This window comes from Eurytemora carolleeae, unplaced genomic scaffold (assembly GCF_000591075.1).
Source record: "Eurytemora carolleeae unplaced genomic scaffold, Eaff_2.0 scaffold443, whole genome shotgun sequence".
Lineage (NCBI taxonomy): Eukaryota > Metazoa > Arthropoda > Copepoda > Calanoida > Temoridae > Eurytemora > Eurytemora carolleeae.
Genome location: NW_019396329.1, coordinates 24,810 through 49,380, shown reverse-complemented (window position 1 = coordinate 49,380; position 24,571 = coordinate 24,810). Strand labels below are relative to the sequence as shown.

The 24,571-nt window shown below is 31.2% G+C and overlaps 2 protein-coding genes across 2 annotated transcripts in view; one reads left to right on the top strand and one right to left on the bottom strand.

Annotated features, from left to right (window-relative positions):
- The window catches only part of LOC111701042 (uncharacterized), a 17,100-nt gene extending 4,127 nt beyond the window's left edge, over window positions 1-12,973 (top strand). The window contains exons 5-10 of the mRNA XM_023472158.1: window positions 537-629; window positions 2,465-2,534; window positions 3,512-3,583; window positions 9,937-10,010; window positions 10,599-10,643; window positions 12,830-12,973. Coding sequence (XP_023327926.1) covers window positions 537-629; window positions 2,465-2,534; window positions 3,512-3,583; window positions 9,937-10,010; window positions 10,599-10,643; window positions 12,830-12,842 — 367 coding nt within the window. The 3' untranslated portion in view covers window positions 12,843-12,973. The remainder of the gene's footprint in view (window positions 1-536; window positions 630-2,464; window positions 2,535-3,511; window positions 3,584-9,936; window positions 10,011-10,598; window positions 10,644-12,829) is intronic.
- On the bottom strand, window positions 12,974-24,571 carry LOC111701041 (collagen alpha-1(XXVII) chain). The gene is made up of 16 exons (XM_023472157.1): window positions 24,507-24,571; window positions 23,476-23,540; window positions 22,841-22,996; window positions 22,389-22,571; window positions 22,257-22,329; window positions 20,929-21,008; window positions 19,752-19,873; window positions 19,386-19,502; window positions 18,819-19,131; window positions 18,581-18,636; window positions 18,182-18,235; window positions 17,910-17,943; window positions 17,189-17,835; window positions 15,862-15,923; window positions 14,581-14,644; window positions 12,974-13,129 (listed from the first exon to the last, which is right to left on the bottom strand). The coding sequence occupies exons 1-13, from the start codon at window positions 24,558-24,560 to the stop codon at window positions 17,412-17,414; spliced, it is 1,731 nt and encodes a 576-aa protein (XP_023327925.1). The 5' UTR covers window positions 24,561-24,571; the 3' UTR covers window positions 12,974-13,129; window positions 14,581-14,644; window positions 15,862-15,923; window positions 17,189-17,411.

The window sequence follows — 24,571 nt, the reverse complement described above, 5'->3', positions numbered from 1 at the left end:
GAATGCCTTTTGCATTGGTAGCCTTAAGGCTACCTTTTTGTAGAATTGAAATTTAAGAATATAATTCATGCTAGATCAGGCAGTTTTTAAAGGTACCGTTGTGAATTGAGCATTGTCACCTTTGCATGGAGGGTCACTTGAAATTTAGTTAATAGGATTTAAATATTGCCAAGTTTCTCAGTCAGTCTATTTCTATTTGACTAATTTTGGTCCCTTAGTTTGTACTTTTTAAGAGTAGTTTAATCATACGTTTTTTGTTTATAATTTTTTTTTGTATGTAATAGTTGAATAAATCTTCAGTTGTTTAATTCTATGCTTAAAATTTCAACTTCGTCAATTGCTTAAAAAGTTACTTTTTGCGTAATACTTTCGATTTTGTGCTAAGAAAATATCGCAAAACTCATTGCGTTTCATGCGCAAAAATTCGCAAAAAAAACTTTTGCTCGAAAATGGTGCAAATTTTGCTCTAAAAATAAAATCATTTCGTGTAAACCCTCGCTTGGAAGTTCTTTCATAGTTGAATTTAAATATTTTAGGTCTGTTTCTCAGTATAAAGCAAACTCTGACTACTACAGGGGAAAAACGAAGTCTATATATGAACGAGAACCAATGTTTGACGAGTTTGTCAGGTAAAAATACAAAACAAAAACAATCTTCACCAAAACCCGCTATATCTTCGGTCAGTGTACTGCAAATCACTGCAGTACACACCGAAAGCTTAGTTGAGGGTGAGAAGATTAGAGGTCAAAACTTTTGAATTGGTAATCTCTTTGTAAAAGATACTTATCGGCTTCTTTTGTAGTCCAATGGATTAAGCTAATTACTTCCGAATGTACATGATTTAGCTGTTATTTTTTCACGGATTAAACTCTTTATCAATTCAAATCAAAAGTTTACACAATGAATATCAAGATCAGGCGTTGTACAACGTATATAGATTAGTGATTTGTTTCCTTGCAGTTTTCGTTTAAACACGAATGTTTGAAATCTGTAATGAAGGAAAAAAGAAGAAAATGTTGCAAATATTTTCTAATGAACAAAGTCATGGCTAGTTATTTTAAATACTTAAACTACTCTGGTCACAGATCACATAAATCTTTAAAAGAATTTTAATACTTTAATGTTATAAAAGCAATTTCAAATTGAAAGAACTTATACATATGTTTATAAAAAAACTGTTTCCAATTTTTGAATTTTGGAGCCATTTAAAAAAAATTTTTTTTATCGATTTCTAAGGTTACACTTCAGTATTTTGTCGCGGAATAAGGCCTCTTTCTTCATTTCGGATATCTCATTTTGCTTTGATTTTTTAATTTCTTAAATTTTTACTTCAAATTTCAAATTTTCTGTAAGTTTTTTAATTTGTTCGGATTGGTTTCCGGATAAAAAAATATTTTATCTGTTTTAAGATTTAAGAAGTAAAAAAGCTAATTTTAAAACAAAATGACAAATGAGTCCGAAAACCATCGTTATTTCCCTTTACACCTATTAATGAGTAAACACTGAAAAATAAGATTTGTCGAAAAGTGAAAACTCTTTCCCGGTCAAATTGTCTTTTTTATTTTTTATTTTTATAATTGCATTTTAAAAATTGGTGTATTTTAGCAAATACATGGTTTTCGGACTTATTTGTTATTTTGTTTTAAAATTAGCTTTTTTTTACTTCTTAAAATAATTTTTTTTTTGCCTGGAAACCAATCCGAAAAAATGGAAAACATACAGAGAATTAAAAAATTTAATTTAAGATATTAAAAAGATGAGAGCAAAAAGAGATATCCAAAATGTTGAAAGACAAAAACCTTGACTGTAACCTTTGAAATCGCTAAAAAATTTAAATAAAAAAAACGGCTACAAAATTCAAACATTGGAAACAGCTTTTTCTTTAAACATATGTATCAGTTCTTTCAATTTGAAATTGCTTTTATAACATTAAAATATTAAAATTCTTTTAAAGATTTATGTGATCTGTGACCAGAGTAGTTTAAGTATTTAAAATGGTTCAAATGGTTTAAAAGTATTTGCCTACATTTTATTATTTAATAAATTTTATTGTCAGGTTTTGATTAAAAAAGAGTAAAAGTTTATCCTAATATTGAAAAGAGCGAAAACAAATATATTTCGAATAAAATTTTCCAAATATATGTGGAGTAAAGTGAGTAAAGTATTGGAGGGAAATTTATTGGTTTTGTGCAGACTGTATACCGGACATTAATGTATTACCATAGGCTGTTTAATCCTATGTACATACAATACTAGGTGCTCAGAACACTTTCTGATTATTTGATCTTAGATTTATTTCATAATACACAAATGAAAGGCAGAGGGGGCAATTGGGGCTTAGCCCCCCCCCCCCCTACCACTTGGACAAGTGAAATCTATGTTTGTCAGTAGGTTTTGGGGCCCAAACAGATAACGGGAACAGAAAGTTAGAAATTAAGTCAAGTAATCAGTTTTTTATTTTCAGTAATCTACCCTTGACGGATCTCCACGCCTTCAATTCCACTGATCTTGGTCGACTTAAGCGACAGTTTCAGGTAGAGAAAACTTGAAATATTTCAGGTAGAGAAAACTAGAAATATTTCAGGTAGAGAAAACTTGAAATATTTTAGGTAAACTTGAAATATTTCAGGTAGAGAAAACTAGAAATATTTCAGGTAGAGAAAACTAGAAATATTTTAGGTAGAGAAAACTTGAAATATTTCAGGTAAACTTGAAATATTTCAGGTAGAGAAAACTACAAATATTTTAGGTAGAGAAAACTAGAAATATTTCAGGTAGAGAAAACTTGAAATATTTTAGGTAGAGAAAACATGAGATATTTCAGGTAGAGAAAACTTGAAATATTTCAGGTAGAAAAAACTAGAAATATTTCAGGTAGAGAAAACTTGAAATATTTCAGGTAGAAAAAACTAGAAATATTTCAGGTAGAGAAAACTTGAAATATTTCAGGTAGAGAAAACTAAAAATATTTCAGGTAGAGAAAACTTGAAATATTTCAGGTAAAGTTGAAATATTTCAGGTAGAGAAAACTTGAAATATTTCAGGTAAAGTTGAAATATTTCAGGTAGAGAAAACTAGAAATATTTCAGGTAGAAAAAACTAGAAATATTTTAGGTAGAGAAAACTTGAAATATTTCAGGTAGAGAAAACATGAAAAATTTCAGGTACAGAAAACTTGAAATATTTCAGATAGAGAAAACTAGAAATATTTCTGGTAGAGAAAACTAGAAATATTTCAGATAGAGAAAACTAGAAATATTTTAGGTAGAGAAAACAGAAAATATTTAAGGTACAGAACACTTGAAATATTTCAGTTTTCAAAACACGACGGTGCTTCTAAATAACATTGAAACGATTTTCGGTTAGAACTTAAAAATACATAGTTCAAATTTCAAATTTATTGGGATTCAAGATTTAACGTATATTTTTAACAAATATTTATTTAAATGAGTCATAATAATTTTATTTTCCGAAAAAGATAATATATCATTATTCATTAAACATGATTCAGGCAATGGTAGAGAACAGATGGTCTAGGAAACAGTGTAATGATCCGAGTGTACCGCACGATACAGCTTATAAGGTACTTATTAGAGATACATGATACATAGTACAGGCTAGATATGGCACACAAGGTAGATATTTGAGATACAGGATACAGGATACCGAATAGATATTAGAGATACAAAATAGACATAGCACACAAGGTAGATGTTAGAGATACAAAATGCAGAATACAGGATACAGGATACAGAATACAGGATTTAAGATACAGAATACAGAGTACAGAATACAGAATACATTATACAGAATACAGAATGCAGAATATATATTAGAAATACATGTAGATATTAGAGATACAGAATACAGTTTAGATATTAGAGAGTATACAGAATATATATTAGAGATACGGAATACAGAAAAAAAGTTATATATTATTAATACGGGATACGGGATACAGGATACAGACAGGGTAAATATTAGAGATACAGGATATAGAATACAGTATAGATATTATGAATACATGATACAGGATAGATTAGAGATATAGGATATAGATTATAGAACACAAGGTAGATGTTAGAAATACTGGATACAGGATACAAGATAAATATTAGATATACAGAATACAAGATAAATATTAGATATACAGGATACAAGATATTATTAGTTTTATGAATCTGGCCAGATAAGATTAGCTAAATTATATTTTGAAATATGTGAACATTGAACATCATCTTTTAGACGGAAAATTGGCGATTTATTCATGTTTACTGTCTAGATATGTCCCCGAAAAAATCTATTTCCGGTTCCAGATACTGATATTTGAATAATCTATTTCCGGTTCCAGATACTGATATTTGAATAATTTGTATTTTAGACAAATCTTTGGATACTTTTCAAATATTTGTTGAGTGATTATTTCTTCAGACAATTTCAGAAAATTAAGTTTTTTTTCTTCATTTTTTCCTTATTTGTCAACAATTAGTACATAACTAACTTAGAAGAAAAATATGCTGTTCTGTTTTCAAGCTAGAAATTTAGGCGTGTCATGAGATCTGAATATTTTTTGATTCAATGTGAGGAGAAGAGGAAGGCCAACCACATTCTCCACATTTTCTCGTCCGAGCCACCTCGAAATCCTCGTCCTTTCAATATTATTTTTTTAAAGTGTCTAATCCTTCCAGATAAAACCATCTTTTTAAGAATAAAGCCACGTTAGGGCATAAATGAAATATCAAATTTTTGTAAATCGAAAAAGAAAGTTTCCATTGAATTAAAGGTTTCAAGTTTAATGTCTTTAAAAATGTTCACCTTTTTTACGCGCATTTTCAGATGTTCCTGGAGTAGAATGCCGCAAATAATTCCAAGTTTATAGAATGAACTTCAATCTTTTTTGTTAACTATAGTGAAAACCATAGATTTTTCCGGGTGGTTCCATGGGGAAATGATGGACAGAGGTATGCCGAATATTTTGCTATTTATTTCATATCACAAAGGTTAGCAATTACGGAGGCAGAAGAGATTACAAATTTACCTAAATAAAGTTTGACATCATTCTTATGGGTTTGAAGATTTAAATTGCAATAAAATCATTGCAATACTTTATTCCATCCATATTTTATGCCCAAACGTGGCCAGATTTAAAAAAAATAGTTTTATCTTCAAGAATTTGAAACTTTTTAACACAAATAATCGAAGGACGAGGATTCCCAGGTGGCTCGGACGAGAAAATGAGGAGAATGTGGCTCGGACGAGAAATTGTTGTGGCTGGCCTTCCTCCCCTCATGTGAGAATCCACTGAGATATCTGTCGTCTGTCTGAAAGGCACTGTTTGGATAATTTGAGAACAGAAGTAATTTCTGTCTCATCATATTAAAGCGATGTTTGAAAATAGTAATACTTGTTTCAATAAAAGTAACAATCGATAACTTTTTAGTTTTTACACAATTTGAAAATTATTTCGCGGAGTCCGCTGACATTTTTTTTATGTTTTATGTATGTATGTATGTATGTATGTTATGTCCTCTGTACATTTTAATGAGGAACACATGAGGAACAATTAAAACATATTCAGAACATTAAAAAGAACAGTTAGTTAGGGAGAAGAAAGCATCCTAAATATTAAAACTGAGCTAAAGGCCTTAAAAGATGTGTCACATAAAAAAGCGTCCCCTAGGGGAATATGGGGAAATTAAAACATCACATTAATGTTATTAAACATTAGATATTAATATTTGGATTGTTATGCTTAAAAGCTTCTAAAACTGTTCATTTTATTTATGCCGTTGAACCATGGTTTCCAATCGCAATTCTGTTGCCTGGAATTCTGCGGATGCACGCGAAATTACAGAGATCGCAAGTGCAACCAAATAATATCCACTTGCGTGGAAACCCTACATTGATCGAGAATGGGTTTACACACTTTGCTTATGGTAGATGTCAACAAGGGTGTGAACCCATTCTCGTTAACTATAGTAGACCTATAGTTAACAAGTTTCATGGGTTCACAACCTTTGCTAATGGTGTATGTCAAAGTCTACTATAGTCAACTAGAATGGGTTGAGACACTTTACAAATGGTAGATGTCAAAGTCTACTACAGTCAACAAGAATAGGTTAAGACCCTTTACTAATGGTGGATGTCAAAGTCAACTACAGTCAACTAGAATGGGTTAAGACCCTTTACTAATGGTGGATGTCAAAGTCTACTACAGTCAACAAGAATGGGAAAGACCCTTTACTAATGGTGGATGTCAAAATCAACTACAATTAACTAGAATGGGTTAAGACCCTTTACTAATGGTGGATGTCAAAGACTACTATAGTCAACTAGAATGGGTTAAGACCCTGTACTAATGGTGGATGTCAAAGTCTACTATAGTCAACTAGAATGGGTTAAGACCCTTTGCTAATTTTTTCACCCCCAGGCTACCCATGAGTGTCTAAAACAAATTTCAGCCCAGTCGGTCCAGCCGTTTGACCGGCCAGAGTGAACATATATACTATTGTCTCGTTTTATTATATAGATTACAATGAATTTGTTTAATATTAAGAATATAATTTCAATAGGAAAACAGCTTTAAGCCATCTGAGCACCCCTTGCTGCAATAATTTCAATTATTTTTAAATATGGCTTAATTTATTATTACGTTTACTACAGCAAAATATATGATGTGATTTGATTTGAGCATGAACAGTTTCATTGTGAATCTAACAACGTGTTCGGCAAAGTTATGCAAATTGTTTACTCTAAACGTTTAAAATTTCCACCCTCCATTATCCACAGTAACCCCTAGTATTTACATTCCACTACATTCTTTCTTAAGTAGATAAAATGAAGAAAAAGGAGAATAGGAAGGAACACACTAATCACCGCACCTCTTTTTTTAAAGACTTTTCTTCTCTATCAAGAATGTTCAAGAATGTTCACACGTTTCAATTCAGCAAAATACACAAAAAAAAATCTACATTAAACATAAATGAAGGTTTTTTTTTCTCCGCAAACAATAATGTTCAATAAAGCCATTGAAAGATTTTTTATAATTTATTATAATGAGGACAATTTTTGCAATTTTTGACTTTCATCTCTATAAGTTAATCTTTAAATATTTCTTTCTTTATCATTACAATGTGTCGTTAACATGCATGTATTGAAATTGTCGTTCATTATAGTATTTTAGAAAGCTTCTATTTTAAGAAATTACTCTCTTACAATACATACACATATATATATTTAGACAGGTAACATACCTCAAATAAAAGAATTCTGCACTAGAACTTAAACATTTTAAAGAGCGTTTCAACTCTTAATCTTTTCATCCCATTACACAATAATTATAGAGTTTTTAAAGAGGGTAAACTGTTGAAATATTTACATATAAATAAATGTAGATATATTTAAACGGGAGAAAATTTATATAAAGCTTAAATAAAGCTATTTTGCTGTAAACTTTCAACTGTTTAGAGAAATTTCATTTTTTTAAATACATACATACAGGGTGTCCCACGAAACATGACAGTGGATGAACTATTTAGAATGTCTTCTTCCATAATTTGTTATATTGATTGATACCAAGACAATAAAAAAATATTGTGCAGGGAGTCATATTATAGTAAAATTGATTTCAAAGTAAAATATATTTGAGAAAAAGATTTTTTTTAGCGAAATAAACTGCAAAAAACTTTAATATCATAATATGGTATATGTAAAACGACATTCAAACTTATTAAACAACTGTCATGTTTCGTGGGACACCCTGTATATATAAATATAGAACATTTCTGCTCTAATCTTTTCACCACAATAAACGAAGTGTTTAAAAGGACCCTAATATAAGAACACTATGTTTTTAGCGCGCTTCGAGCCCATCTTCCATTTCCATTTTGAGCATGTTCTCTTTGGATACATTTTCAAACAAAATGAAAAAAGTCGCCTATTTCAAAAAAATTTAGTGGATTTTCAACAATTTTTAAAACGAATTTTGTTAGAAGCAAATTTTGGAAAATTTGAACATCCTTAAAACTTCCCTGGGGTTACGCCGAGGTCCCACAAAAAATTTGTGCCCTATCGACCGGTTCAGCAGTTTTGACGTTTATTGGATACAAACTAACAGATACCTCACGGTGGACTAAGCCAGTGGGGTCGGTCAAATAGGCCTAGGATTAGGCCGGGTACTGTAAAAAGTCTGAACGCGCCATGGGAGTTGTCATAGATAGCCCTCTCACGGGACTAAGCCAAGAAAATTGACCCCTGTCATATGTTAGTCTGGTTAGGGCGACGTATTGTACCGCAGGATCGGGTCAGTACACGCTGTTATCTGGCAGGCCGGTACAAATTGGGCAGGTCCTGTTCGAATTCAAATTTACTGCGGGGATAGAGTGACCTAAACAAAGTTTATTTATAGATAATATAAGATGTGCATTTATGTATTTAAATGAAGAAAGGACATCCCAATATAAAAGAATGAATGGAACACACAGATTAAAAATCCAATTTTTAAGTAAACTTTATTCTTTTCTCTTTTTATCATGATTACACATAAAATAGAGTTTTAAAGGGACTGTTTAGATATTTATATTTAAAAGGGATAGTTATTTACGTATATACAACCATAGGGTCAGGTAGGTTCGGTTTCTTCAGTTTTGTATTCAATCGTGTTTTGGTCTATATAATGTACAGATTGATCAAGACTGCTATTAAAACTTGCATCAGTTTTAAAGATTGAGTCGAATTTAAAGTGTCGCAACACCTTGACCATCAATTTTACATCAATAAATCAAATATACTTTTTTGTAGCCCTAAACATGTACAATTCTAGCAATAAAGAACTTGCTTCTTTGAAGGGAGTAATTTTCAAAATGCTTAGAAATTTTTACATTAGAGCTTGCATTAGAGCTGGGGGGAGGGCAGCATTTTCCACTGAAGCTTTCAGAGGAATGGGTACATTTCATTATTCTGTATAATTCTTGTCAATAAAGGAATGATGAGGTATATGGCACTGTTATTAGTAAGAGGGGGGAATGAGGAGAAAGGGGGGGGGGTAAATTGAACTATTTTTATTTTGTTAAACATTAGGGGAAATATTTATCTTTGCCTTTTTAAGTTGAAAATTTCACTTTTCCTGTAATTGAAAGGAGGGGGGGGGGGGGGGGGGGGGAGGGGGGAAGTACAAATATTTTCCGCGCTTATTTTTATCCCCCCCCCCCCCACCTGCTTTAAATTTCAGAACTGCCATTGAATTCAACAATTATTACTTTTTTTTATAACTTTTTTTCTAAGTATTTCATTTAGATAAATAAAGATTGATTAAATTAAGATATGGAAAAAAAATGGCGTCGTTTAAAGAATTTAAATTTCACACAAATCTTCTAAACTGACAGATACGGCATTTTTAAGAGTATTATCTTTCTTGAAATATTTATCTTTCACGGCTTGGTGATTAGTGTCAAGATACTTTATCTGTTAATTAATAAGGAAGCAACTCGTTAAACATTTTTATTAATATTTAATTATTTGATTACCTAATCAACATATTGTTAGAGAGGCTTTTTGTTAAACTATCTTGTTTTCTAATTGTCAAATATCTATATCAAGTATTTAATTATCTAATTATTATTTAATTATTCAAATATTATTTGATTATTTAATTATCATATTCTGTATGTATAATTAATTTTCATCAAATTATTTAAGTTGTTTGATCGTATATTAATTATCTGATTATTTATTTTTTTGTTATCTAATTACTCTTCTGCACATTAAAATTTTGCTTTACTACGGGTTCCCTCGACCAGTGTTTTGCCTACAAACACCCCTCACTAAACTCTTGGTCTTGGGTACCTTTGGCAAAGTAAAATTCCCTGAACTTCCTTGTAAAGCAGTAATATTTTTGTGTTGATAATTTTTTGTATTATCTAATTATTATATTTCTAGGCCAGCTCTTGGTCTAACTATCTTGCTAAACCCTCTCCTGCAAGTGTTACTCTGGGAGAAAAGCATAGATACAGGTTGGAATATAATATGTTTTCTCATCTGTCATTGTTTTTAGTTCTTATTGTCATTATATATATATTAGTTAGAATATTCAGAATTTTCCTATTATCTCTATTTTAATGTACAAATGAACAAAGGAATTAATAAAATGCGATTTTTCTGCAAATTGCGTAATAGGTATAGGAAACATATATTTATAATTAATTGTAAATTCATTCTAGATATATATTACATTTATCCTATTTATTACATCCATTGCATTCATTCTTTTTATTGCAATTAGCCTATTCATTACATTAATCCTATTTATTACATTCATTCTTTTTATTACATTTATCCTATTTTTTCGATTCATCCAATGTATTACATTAATCCTATTTATTGTATATATCCAATGCACTCGTCTTATTAATGTAATTTATTAAATTTATTAAATTCATCCTATTTATTACATTAATTAAATATATTCTATCCAAATTATTTCTACTAATTACACCTATTACCCCTCTAACGTCTAAACCATCTAGTTTTAATATTTTCATATAATTTTTGAGATCGCCTAAATTCATTTTAAAAACAAACATGATATAAATCTATTTCAGGGGTAAAACACCTTCTAATCTTCCCCGTATCTACGTCTATCACAGGTATCTAACATATTCAGTGATGAAATGAAAAATTTGATAATTGACATGATCAAGATAGATAGTTCATATCGTTATCATACGATTATCATATCAAACATTGACAGCACATATCATTATCATATGATTAACATATCAAACATTGAAAACACATATCATTATCATATGATTAACATATCAAACATTGACAACACATATTTATCATACGATTAACATATCAAACATTGACAGCACATATTTATCATATGATAAACATATCAAACATAATAAGAAATAATAAATGCATTTATGAAACAAAGGACTTATGAAACATTAACATATTGAAAATAAAAAAAAAACACCTGCTAATATGTTTTTTGTTTTATAAGAGTACGAATAAGCAACTGTTAAAGGGACTGTCAACGTATTTTAATTTGACACTCAGTTGAAAAATTTACATGCCTGATTTACTACAGTACCACTGTTCCAACCATTTAAAAAGGTACATGTCAGATTTACTACTATACAGTACCACTGTTCCAACCATTTAAAAAGTTACATGTCTGATTTACTACAGTACCACTGTTACAACCATTTAAAAAGTTACATGTCAGATTTACTACAGTACCACTGTTCCAACCATTTAAAAAGGTACATGTCAGATTTACTACAGTACCACTGCTACAACCATTTAAAAAGTTACATATCAGATTTACTACAGTACCACTGTTCCAACCATTTAAAAAGGTACATGTCTGATTTACTACAGTACCACTGCTACAACCATTTAAAAAGTTACATATCAGATTTACTACGGTACCACTGTTCCAACTAAAGTTTACCGAACCTGTATCTGAGTTGTGTCTAGGAAGATTTTTCTATCTTGAAATTATATCTAACTACATCATCTAACAAAAGCATCCAACTAACTAGAACATCTAACTAAAGCATCTAACTACTGTATCTAACTAAACATTTAGCTATACAGCATCTAACTACAGCATTTAACTTTACAACATCTATCTATAACATCTAACTACAGCATCTAACTACAGCATCTAACTACAGCATCTAACTATAGCATCTAACTATAGTATCTAACTACAGCATCGTCGTATTTAGTTTATCAATTGGTTAGTATACAGCATTAAATTTTGATTAACTTACTATAGATTTCTTTATTGACATGAAACATGGTAATTAGTACAGGGAGAGCCATGAAATTCCGAAATAGGAAGACGACTTTAGACTCAAGTTTTGACTTTGAATATTCCAATGAACATAAGACACGGCAACAAGTAACTACACCTTCAATTAATTATTGCTTTGATGTAGTATTCCTATTCCACAGTTTTCTGATTCTCTCTGTACATGAGCAAGGGCAAGTCTAAGTATGATAACAACAGTAAAAATAATAAAAGAAATAATACGTATCTTTATTTTGTTTTCTGTAAGGATTTTGTGATTTGTCTAACCTCTCAAAATGTGCCCTAGGGCCAAATTTACCCTAGGACAGATTCAAGATAAATGGTTTAGATGTAGAACTAGCTCAAATTCATCAAATTCTGACCCTGAACGTTTTCTGAGATAAACAGTCATTTCCATTACAAAAAACTAGACTTGCTTCATTTAAAAATAAAAAAAACAAAGACTACTTTCATTCAATTTTATACTGTTTACTAATGTACAATAAATATCACGCGGATTTAACGGTTTGGTCTTAACCGAGAGAACGGTGACTTTCGATCACAATTTGACATATCAAATATGATTTTCAAAGATTTTCTCTCTTAAAACGTTTTGCTTTTAAAACACAAAAGTATAAGAAAGTCAACCCTGAAGTTTACTAGTTGTTGAATTACAACAACACGTGATTTGAATGCAAATAGAAGAAACCGAATGCCCTCGTTAGTCCGGTGTGATAAGTTGTCTCTTACCTACAGACAACGAAGATATTTAAAGATTTTCGTTTTCTAAACCTACTGAACATATGCTGAAGATATTTATCTTTTTAATTGAATAATCATATGGAGCTTTTTAAAACTGTTCCTGCATATTTTTTAGCCATTTATTTATTTTTACATACAATTACTGCAGACTTAGCATTATGGTTTAGCACCCATTGAATAATTGTTAAAACGACGTTCTTTAAATTCTTTCGATGGCTCCGGAGTTCTGGGTTAACCTGTAGTTTATTTATAATTGCTTAGGAGCACACAGTGATGGACATAGCGATGCTTCAGAAGAAAGTATTTCTTCAAACTGCAAAACTCCCAAGAAACTAATTTTTTATCAAAAATATAAATAAAAATTTGCTCAATGTATAACGATTATCAAAAATAAAGGAAATTAAATTAAATAGTTATGATTTTTATTCTTATTAATAAACATCGACAATGAACAGGTTTTTAAAAAACTTCTTTCATTGGTACAGTGTAGCAGGAAATAATGTTCATTTAGTAGCAAGCTTTCTTTTTTATTTCTTTAATCCCTTTCTGGTCAGATAGCCTCTGAAATAAAAAAATATAATTGAATAAAAATCTAACAATGTTTATGAAATGGATTCTAAACCTATTTAAAAACTTTTTCTCTGGTAGCAACAATCATTAATTTTCCTGAAAAGTTTGCATCAAACGACGACGACATTTGAATTTATTTTCAAAAAAACAGACTGGATAAATATGAATCAACGGATCTTATCCACGTAAAAGTAAATATATTCTAAATTCTTCCAATATATCGTGCACGAGTTTATACACAGTCGTCGTCGTATATATGAATACAAGGAAGACTACTTTCGACTTTGATTTTTCATTTCTTTTATCATACTTTCAAACAAACAGCTCATTGTTTACTTTTGAACTTGTCATTTGAAAAAAGTTGGTTGGAAAACAACGCTGAAATAGAAAGTCGTCTTCATTGTAGCAGATTTCAAAGATAAAGAGACTAAAAAATAGAGGTTGAGCTAAGTATTTGTGTTTAAAAATTAACCGGATTAAAAAAGAAATTTTAAATTAAGTTCAAGATATTTTTATCAATAAAAAGCTATAAAAGATATACAATCTTTTTCATCATGTTTTTGGCCCGCAAAATGTATTTTAAGCTTTTATACAGGGTGTCCCAAAAAACATGGGAATTCAGTGACGAATTCGATATCGTCTTTGTTATGAATTAGCATTGTAATACCTAATTTCAAAAGCCATAATATTATTATGTCTGCTAGAGTTTATTTAATTAAAAGGGTAAAAGACTGCAAAGATGTGTGTATAATGTCTCCGCAAGATGAACAGTGAATACGGACAAGTTCACTGTGTTTGTATACTGTAATTTTCTTGTTTTACTAAGTACAACCGGTTGCAGTCAAAACATAAACAAACAAAATGTGAACATAGCAGACGAAACTCTTACAGATTACAGCTTTCTCAGTAGGTATCACTATACTAAATCAAAGAATTATTTGAAAAGACGATATCGAATTCGTCATTGAATTCCCATGTTTTTTGGGACACCCTGTAGTATTAAATCTGATTCAGGGTATCCCACAAAAAATAAGACTTCAGAGACGACTGTACAGAATTTATATTTAATGCTTCCCTTTATGATATTCCTCGTCCTAAGATGGTAACCTTGTTTTATGGCGAATTTATTATTTAGGTCTGTTCGAGTGAATGTTAAGCATGAATACAGTAAGACCTATAAAATTGTGGAATGGGAAGGCGACTGTTAGACTTAACTTATGACTTCGAATAGTCCAAAGAACAACAAAAAGAATTACATTAATTGTGCAGTTGACACATGACCCATTAAGTTTATTAAGTTTGTTTTCAACTGCAACTGTAGTAAAACTATTTGCTTTAAAACAGTTTTAAATATTCATAAGAATCATGAATGTTTAAATATCGTCTTACTATTCCACAGTATTTTGGGTCTGATCGTAACATTTTATTTTAATTTTAAAAACCTGATTCCAGCCTGTAGCTTAGTTGCTGCATAATCAACAACCAATGGATCTATCTGCTTAATATCTAAACATATTCACTATTCATCTATACATATATATACTTTGATAGTCTGTTAGGGTGTTTGTATCCAATAAACATCAAAACGGCAAAACTTATCAGACCCAAATGTCGTGTGCCCAAAAGTTTTTGATTTTTGTAAAATTTTGTAAATGCTTGAACAAATACTATAAATCTGCGAACTTTTGTTACTGTTTTATATTGTACAAAGAGATTATGCTCACAGATAGAGACACAATTTAAAGTTGAAATAAAAGAAGGACGCGAATTTTTTGATCATAAAACACATTTGGTTTAATTGATTTAAAAAAATGTAATCATAATTAATTTGTTAATGTATAGGGACCATTAGAAACATATCATTAATTAAATCAATAATAAAGAAATTATTTCCCATTGCATAGACCATTTTAATTTAAGGCACAGGATTATCTTTAAAGTTCGAGACGACTGCACGTAGTTTTTCTCTGCAGCTGTATTACTTGTTTCTAGCTTTGGCAAATGAAGAGAAACATTATCAAATATTTTCAAGGCGAAAAACATCATTTAAGCTACTGTTTGTTTGGTCTAGGTTCTTTAAGTTCTTTAATCCAAATTCATCAACAATGATTTTGGTAAAAGATGGGTTTAACGTCGTCTTCAAAATAGGATAATCAAATATGTTTTGAACTATTTTGTACATTTTTAACACAAGTCTACCGTTTTAATTATACTGTATTTGTTCAGTTTACAGTGTGTGTATATTGTGCAGTTTAGAGTGTACAGTTTACAGTGTACACTTTACAGTGTATACAGTTTACAGTTTACAGTGTAAAGTGTATAGTTTACAGTTTATAGTGTACACTTTAATTACAGTATACAGTTTACAGTGTACGGTTTACAGTGTACAGTTTACAGTGTACAGTTTAAATTGTACAGTGTACAGTTTACAGCGTACAGTTTACATTTACAGTTTAAGGTGTACAGTTTACAGTGTACAGTGTACAGTGTACATGCACAGTGTAAAGTTTACAGTGTGCAGTTTACAGTGTACAGTTTACTGTGTAAAGTGTACAATTTACAGCTTATGGAGTGTAAATGTGTGGTGCATGGTGTATAAGAAATAGTGAACGATTTATGATTAAAAGTACACAGTTTCGGTATACATACTGTACAATGAACTAAGTAAAGTTTACATTGTACATTTGTACGAGTAACACCGCTTAGTGATTAGAAATACAAACCTTTATGCTTCGCCATTTTCATCGCTTCCTTCATTAGCCTTTTTTTGGACAATTCATCGGCACTGAAAATAATTTGTTTATAACACAAATTATATAACGATCAAACAGTTTCCATTCTGTTAAATGACTTTTCTGGACTGTGAAGTTTGGAAAGGTATAGTGTATCATGTATCCTGTATATGTGGTGTATAGAAGGTTTATTGTGTTCTGTATCCTGTATATGTGGTAATAGAAGGTTTATTGTGTTCTGTATCCTGTATATGTGGACATAGAAGGTTTATTGTGTTCTGTATCCTATATATGTGGTTATAGAAGGTTTATTGTGTTCTGTATCCTGTATATGTGGACATAGAAGGTTATTGTGTTCTGTATCCTGTATATGTGGTGTATAGAAGGTTTATTGTGTTCTGTATCCTGTATATGTGGACATAGAAGGTTTATTGTGTTCTGTATCCTGTATATGTGGTTATAGAAGGTTATTGTGTTCTGTATCCTGTATATGTGGTGTATCGAAGGTTTATTTTGTTCTGTATCCTGTATATGTGGACATAGAAGGTGTATTGTGTTCTGTATCCTGTATATGTGGTTATAAAAGGTTATTGTGTTCTGTATCCTGTATATGTGGTTATAGAAGGTTTATTGTGTTCTGGATCCTGTATATGTGGTTATATAAGGTTTATTGTGTTCTGTATCCTGTATATGAGGATATAGAAGGTTTATTGTGTTCTGTATCCTGTACATGTGGTAATAGAAGGTTTATTGTGTTCTGTATCCTGTATATGTGGTTATAGAAGGTTTATTGTGTTCTGTATCCTGTATATGTGGTGTATAGAAGGTTTATTGTGTTCTGTATCCTGTATATGTGGTTATAGAAGTTTTATTGTGTTCTGTATCCTGTATACGTGGATATAGAAGTTTATTGTGTTCTGTATTCTATGTCTGTGGTGTGCAGAAAGACTGTATCATATTCGTAATTGTGTATACTGTATGCTTGGTATGTAGTAGGTGTAGTGTATCCTGTATCCTGGATGAAAATGTATTGTATCCTGGATGTATTGTGCATGAAAATGTAATGTATTCTGTATTTAGTGTATATAAACTGTCTTATATCCTGAATGTATTCTGAATAAAAATGTTTTGTATCCTGGATGTATTGTGCTTGAAAATGTATTGTATCCTGTATGTAGTGTATATAAACTGTCTTATATCCTGAATATATTCTGAATAAAAATGTTTTGTATCTTGAATGTATTGTGTATGAAAATGTATTTTATCCTGGATGTATTGTAAATTATATATATTGTAAGATGGCTGACTCACTGCTCACCTAGGTTCCTTCTGCATAATGATGCAAGAAGAAAGGATCTTAGACAACTCAGACAACTCTCTCCAATCTCAAGCTTAGCGCAACTTTTATCTCTAGCTTTCTCAACTTCTATCTATTTTCAATCTCTAGCTACCCTTCTTTATTTGATGTATCTTTATCTTTCTTATTTTCCTCAAAAAATAGAAATAAATTAATCATTTGCATGTATAAAGTTTTAACAATACTATCCAAATAATGATTTAATCATATTTAAACTCTTTATACGATCCGCTTCCGTAGATTTACGATGCTTTCTTAATCTTGTAGATTTAGGTTTAGGCTTCGGTTCAGATTGGATTTGGTTCTGGTTTGATTGTCTCTTATTCTGAAGATAGTGCTTCTCCTGCAGGTTGGATGGGAGTTTTAGGTTGGGAGCTAGATACTGCTCTTCCTGCAGGTTGGAAGGGAGTCCTGGGTAGGGAACTGGATACTGCTCTTCCTGCAGGTTGGATGGGAGTCTTGGGTTAGGAACTGGATACGGCTGCTCCTGCAGGTTGGATGGGAGTCTTGGGTTGGGAACTGGAAATCTTGTGTTGTCAGTTAAAGGTCTTCGTTCCGCCAAGTTATTGTCATTTCTTCTTTTTGGGTAAAATGCTGGTTTAGAATTTCTGGAAAAAAAAACAAAAAGCTATAATTTTCAAAATTGATTTTTAAAAATTAAACAAGGGTAGAGATAGCGTACCTTATAGTCACTGGTGGTTTTGGATATGGTGTTTCTAAAACAAAGGTTTCTATAAAAATCATTTAATTTTAGAATAATAAGACCCATCTTAAGAAAGCATTAAAACGCAGTTTGACATAAACTCATCAGCCAGTACATTTGCAAATTTAATACAGTGCAAAATGCAATCACTTAAAAAAACAAGATCTGGTTGAACATTTTTCCATCATTAAACAAGGTTGTAACTAAACCCGGGTCTGTATATTTAATCTTTTTTAAATATATTCCCCCACCTGGTTGGAAATAAGTAGAATCACTAGAAACATCCTCCTCAGCTGCAGGTTGCCCTAAACAGAAGATAATTATTGATTTGTTTTTCTCTGGTCATACAGTGATAACCAAAAAACTCTGGAATAGTAAGACGAATTTTGGAATCAAGCTATAACTTTAAAAAGTCCAATGAGCATGAGACACAGCTAATTGTAAAATGTAAACAGACCCATTTCATTACATTAGTGAATTTTTAAGTGTCTAGTAGTTGCTAGTTGCTTTGAAACAACATCAAATATACTCAATAATCTAATAACTTTTTATACAGTTAAGTTCAAATATAGAAGCATCGGAAGAATTTATAGAATGTCGTCGTATTCTTAACTTACTGATGATGGAATGCTGCAGTGTAAGATATTTACCTTTGACCCCAGGTACTCCTCTATCTCCATTAGGTCCAGGTAGACCCTGCTCTCCACTAAAAAACAGTTAGAGTAGACAACAACTTTTTATAAATCAGTTTTTTAAAGTGTCATGAAACAATTTTCACGGTCTAAATTACAATTTTATATTATTTCGGAAATCTTTTAACGACATTTTTAAGAAAAAGACAGTTATTCATAATTATTTCAAATCATTACAAATATTTGTATAATTTACCTTGGACCAGTTGGTCCTTGATGTCCTGGATGTCCTTGACCTCCATAATATCCCTGTAGTCCTGGCGGACCCTGAGCACCATCTTTTCCGTCCTCTCCGGGGGCTCCTAGAGGACCAGGAGGACCTGTCTCTCCTGGAGGTCCAACAGGCCCAACCTTTCCCCACTCACCCACAATTCCCTGCTGACCTATTGGACCTAGGGGCCCGTCAGCTCCGTTAGCTCCGTCCTTCCCTGTTATTCCAGGAGAACCTGGAGAACCAGAAACTCCTCTACTACCATCTTTACCCCGACTTCCAGGGGTTCCAACTATACCTGAAATACATCTTCTATATTAAAATTGTCTTTAAAAATTACATTCAGTGCAATTAAACAAACATACAATGTTTATATCACGCACGTTTTACACATTATAATTGAAAAAAGCTATCGTTAAATACACCTCAAGATAAAAAAAGGTTTTTGTTAAATCCTAGAAATTGAATTTAAATTTTGATCCTTTGTGTTTTTGTATAGCCTTTGTATGACGTATGTGCAAAAAGATCTAAAACTTTCATGATTATATTAACCTGAGTTTCCAGCAAACCCTTGGGGGCCTCGTGAACCTGGTAGACCAGGGGCACCTGGAGAACCATCTCGACCTGGTGAACCACCAGCTCCAGGAGTACCTGGAACTCCAGGTAGTCCTGATTATCAATTATTAGAATTTGGCAACCCTAGTCAATTCGTTAGGAAATTTCCCAAATGGCCAGCGTTAGGAAAATATCCTGGATTTGAATAATTTTGGATAGAAAAACGACGACATCTCCATACTCATAATAAATGACCTTTTAAACAAAAAGTTTAGAAATTACATTTAGTAAATATTCAACTTTTTCAAAAGTATTTATTTAACTTAAATAGTTATTTGTTCTTTTGAACCATGTTTTTTTTACCTTGGCAAGATTGTGTATAGCAGAACCTTTGTTCGGAGGATTCTCCTGAACACTGTTCTCCTTCTCCTTCAACTTGTCGAACTCGAGTTCGAAACCGTCCTTGGCTGCAGGTTGAATCCTCCCTAAGCAAAAATTATAACGTCATTTTATATAAGACGACATTTGTTTTCTGCTGGTGTATTAAATACAACCTCTTAAAAGCAAAGTTTAAAAATAGCATGTTACATTCATATATTGTCTCTCCTTATTCATGCACAGTGTTCCAATAAACATTGTAAATAAGTGATGGCATTAAATGGACTGTAAAGGAAAATTTAATGGGGGTATAGGCTGAAACCTGAGTATCATCTCAGGAGTTGATTGAGAGTTGAGACTTAAAGAAGAGTTCTGTCTGATGTTCTGTTTCGAGAAATTGATTGTGTCAAAATTAAACCAAAATGTATATATTTAAGATTTTGTTAAAATATTCGTGGTATTAAATAGATCATATTCAACAAATACGCAATAGATCTGAAAACAACGATATCCAAGAGGAGTCTTAGAAACTCAAGTTTGCTCCTATTATCATTTGAATTTATTAATGTTTCATTTTTCATAAATATAATTGATATTCTCAGGTTTAAGCCTATACTCCCTTTAATTTTCCTTTACAGTCCCTTTAAAATCGTCTCCTGAAGGTAAAATTCACTCTTCAGGATTATAACTTTTCTTGATTGAAAAGCTTTACTGATTATTGGGACATCTTGTATTTGATAAAAAGGAATGTACAGTGAAACCCTTAATAAAGAATACATCGGAAGAATTTATCAAATGTCGTCTTGACAATTTTTCAATGAGTTTTATACTATTTTACGTAAATTTCAGTATTTGCGAAAATAAATAAATAGCCATGAATATGCGGGAACAGTTTTAAAGAGTTCCATATAATCATTTAATTTATAAACTAAATATCTGCAACATTCCATTATCAGAAAGTGAAGAATACGACATTTGATGAATTCTTTCGATGTATTCGTTATTGAGGGTTTCACTGTAGAAAAAAAGAAATCAAATTAAATCTAATCAAATCAATTCTTTCTGCCTTAAATAATAGAATTAATACAAAATAGGTAGGCATGAGACGACGTTAATGATAAATGTGCTAACTGAAAATAAATTCAAATATTTGTGTTTTAACCTTCTAGCACATGAAGACCATTGTTGCCAAACTCCCCACTGGCAATTCACACTGCAAGGTCCTAGATTGCAGGGTACCACCTATTATACAGAGAATCAATGAATAAATCACACTGCAAGGTCCTATATTGCAGGGAACCACCTATACAGAGAATCAATGAATAATTCACACTTCAAGGTTCTATATTGCAGGGTACCACTTATTATACAGAGAATCAATGAATAATCTACACTGCAAGGTCCTTTATTGCAGGGTACCACCTATTATACAGAGAATCAATAAATAATTCACACTGCAAGGTCCTAGATTGCAGGGTACCACCTATTGTACAGAGAATCAATGAATAATCCACACTGCAAGGTCCTATATTGCAGGCAACCACCTTATATACAGAGAATCAATGAATAATCTACACTGCAAGGTCCTAGATTGCAGGGTACCACCTATTATACAGAGAATCAATGAATAATCCACACTGCAAGGTCCTAGATTGCAGGGAACCACCTTATATACAGAGAATCAATGAATAATCCACACTGCAAGGTCCTATATTGCAGGGAACCACCTTATATACAGAGAATCAATAAATAATTCACACTGCAAGGTCCTATATTGCAGGGTACCACCTATTATGCAGAGAATCAATGAATAATCCACACTGCAAGGTCCTATATTGCAGGGTACCACCTAATATACAGAGAATCAATGAATAAGCCACACTGCAAGGTTCTATATTGCAGGGTATCACTTATTATACAGAGAATCAATGAATAATCCACACTGCAAGGTCCTATATTGCAGGGAACCACCTATTATACAGAGAATCATTGAATAATCTACACTGCAAGGTCCTAGATTGCAGGAACCACCTATTGTACAGAGAATCAATGAATAATCCACATGGCAAGGTCTTGCAGGATATCACTTAATACATATACAAAGAATCAATAAATAATATAATTAAATTTCATGGCAAATGAAATTATGACTCGCATTATTAGTTTTTTAATCCCTATATCTATACAACCAGATGGTGTAACCCTTAGATATAACTATTAACTATTAGATATAATCGTATGTTCACATTTTTGAATATCAGGTATTTACAACATCAGGCTGCAAATATAAGGAATACAAATTAAAGTTAAAGGCGAGTAATCAGTTCCTTCAAGGAATGAATCCAAAACCGGCTTTTTATCAATTGCTGCAATCCATCTTAAGACATAAATCAAAACAAGGGGTAAAGAATTATGTATATGGCCATGTGTATATTAATTTTTCTTTTAACTGTTAAAATTTAAATAAATCTGATTGATTGATTTTTTTACCTGCATAGAGAATGAGGCACATCCATGTGTTTGACTTGGTATCTGTAACTTGAACCCAACACCACAACTGGCACTGAAACAAACACAAATAAAAATATCTTCAAAATATTTTCATTTTATGATTATTTCTACCTGCACTGTGTTTGAACATAACAACCCTTCTCTGGAACGTTTTTCGTCAAACTGTTAGATTGGTAAACAAGGTTTAGAGATACATCTTGGTTGGGTCGGATTGCTTTATTCTCGAATTCTCCGGGTAGTTGGTTTAACAGAGGTTGGTAACTATCTTTTCTTTCATTTGACTTCAACTCAAATCTTGATTGTTTCGGGATAAATTATAAAAATTATTATAACCAACTCAAATGAAAAAAAAAACGACAAGATATAAACTTTGATTATATAAACTTTATAACACATTTTAATGCTCCAGTATATCACAAAGGAGGTTTATTTAATCCAGATTTAGAACGGCTTTAATACTATATGTTATTCATTTGAAATATAATACGATGTTCCATCAAAAAAAATGAATAAATCTGTTTCTTTATGTTTTTTACAGAGCTATTTTAAAATTTATCATTTTCCTCTCTAGATCATCTGTAGGTTTAGATAAATCAATAGGATAATCATCAACGTAGACCCAGTTTAGATCATCTAGATCTTCATTAAGATTGTCAATACGACGATCATTGTGAATTCCAACTACTTCTCGTCCATCAATCAGATTGTAGACTTGATCACTGAAATTGAAATCAAAGAAAGATAAAACTCGCCGCAAGTTTTAGTCTGGTAATCCCTATATCTTTGCAAACTGATGTTGTATATACCTTGGATATTTCAAACTTCGAATGACTTGATGTGGCTTTGCATGGACTAATGTGGAAATTATATATAGGAGATTAAAATGCAGTATAAAGTGGAATTATTTAGGTTTCATTCATAGTTTTGATTAGATGTGCCAGCTTGAGCATTTAACTTTTAATTTATCAAAGGGACATTATCAGAAAAGGAATAATTCAAATACAATAACTCTGAGGCATTTAATTTGGTTTCTACTAGACCGTGATTAATAATTAATTCTATAGTATGTATAATTAATCATCTAATTCAAGCTTTATTAATTTCGTTTTTTTATATTTTAATTAAAAAATGGTTTTTAAAAAGAGAATATCATTTAAGTAGTTGTATAAAATAAACATTGTTTGTTTAAAATATTAACCTATCTACTTGTGGAGTCCACCCACCATAATGAATTTGAGGAGTTTCAAATCCGTACACTATAATCTAGAATTTAGATCATATTACTTTAATGTCTATTTACAAAAATTTAATGATAAACCACAACAAAATGAATTTTTCCATCTCCGTCAATAATTTTTTACATTTTTAAAGATAATCTTCAATTTTCAAATTTTTATATTATATTTATAATTTTAAGAGCAAGCTATTGATATTAAAAATCTAATGAAAATAACATTTAAAAATGTTTTTCTGTAAAATGAATGTGTTCAGCATCTGTGAATATTCGAAACAATTATCCAGGATAAAGGAATTGAGTTTTTGCCACAAATCCCAATTTTGTAATACCCAAATCTCAACAACAAGATGATGCAAACCTTTCATATTTCAAATTTATACTTGTTTGATCCACTAGAATTCATAGTTTGAAATACCTACGTTCTACGACATTTGGTTTTAAAGAAATTGGGATTTAAAAATCCGAGTTTGTGGCAAAGACTCAATTCCTTTATTTATTCTTTTATTTTGAGATTGGTACAATACTATTCTGGGTTCAAGGAAAGATCTATTTCTAAATATTTTATTATTTTTCTGTACATTGTACAGTATACAATGTACAGTGTACATCGTATCTATATATAAATTTGGCTTGTCTGTTTGTCTGTTTGTTTGTTTGTGTCCAATAAACGTCAAAACGGCCAAACATCACGAGACCACAGGGAAGGTTTGTGAATGATACAAATTTTAAAAAATGTGTTTTAAAGGTTTTTAATTTTGTAAAAAATTTAAAATCTTGAAAATCCGCGAATCTTTTTTTAAAAATCCGCAAAATTTTTTTCTTCTTTGTTTTAAAATGTAAACAAAAAGAACATGTTCACAATTTAAATAGAAGATGGGCGCGAAGCGCCCTAAAAGCCTAGAAAGAAGGGCGCGAAGCGCCTTGAATTTCAAGTACTGTACACTTTTCTGTTAAATGATCCTTGACGTAAATGCATGAATCTGATCACTGACCTGAACTAAGCAGAGTAGGGTCTGCAATATTATAAAACAATGGAATCCAGACATTTTATCATCTG

Bases quoted from the DNA above. Each gene is read 5' to 3' on its own strand.
- LOC111701041 (XM_023472157.1), bottom strand. From the start codon at position 24,560: ATGTCTGGATTCCATTGTTTTATAATATTGCAGACCCTACTCTGCTTA. The intron at 19,503-19,751 runs GTAAAAAAAACA...ATTGATAATCAG, and splicing joins CTATACACAATCTTGCCAAG to GACTACCTGGAGTTCCAGGT. The intron at 18,236-18,580 runs GTAAATATCTTA...TCTTCTGTTTAG, and splicing joins AGGAGTACCTGGGGTCAAAG to GGCAACCTGCAGCTGAGGAG.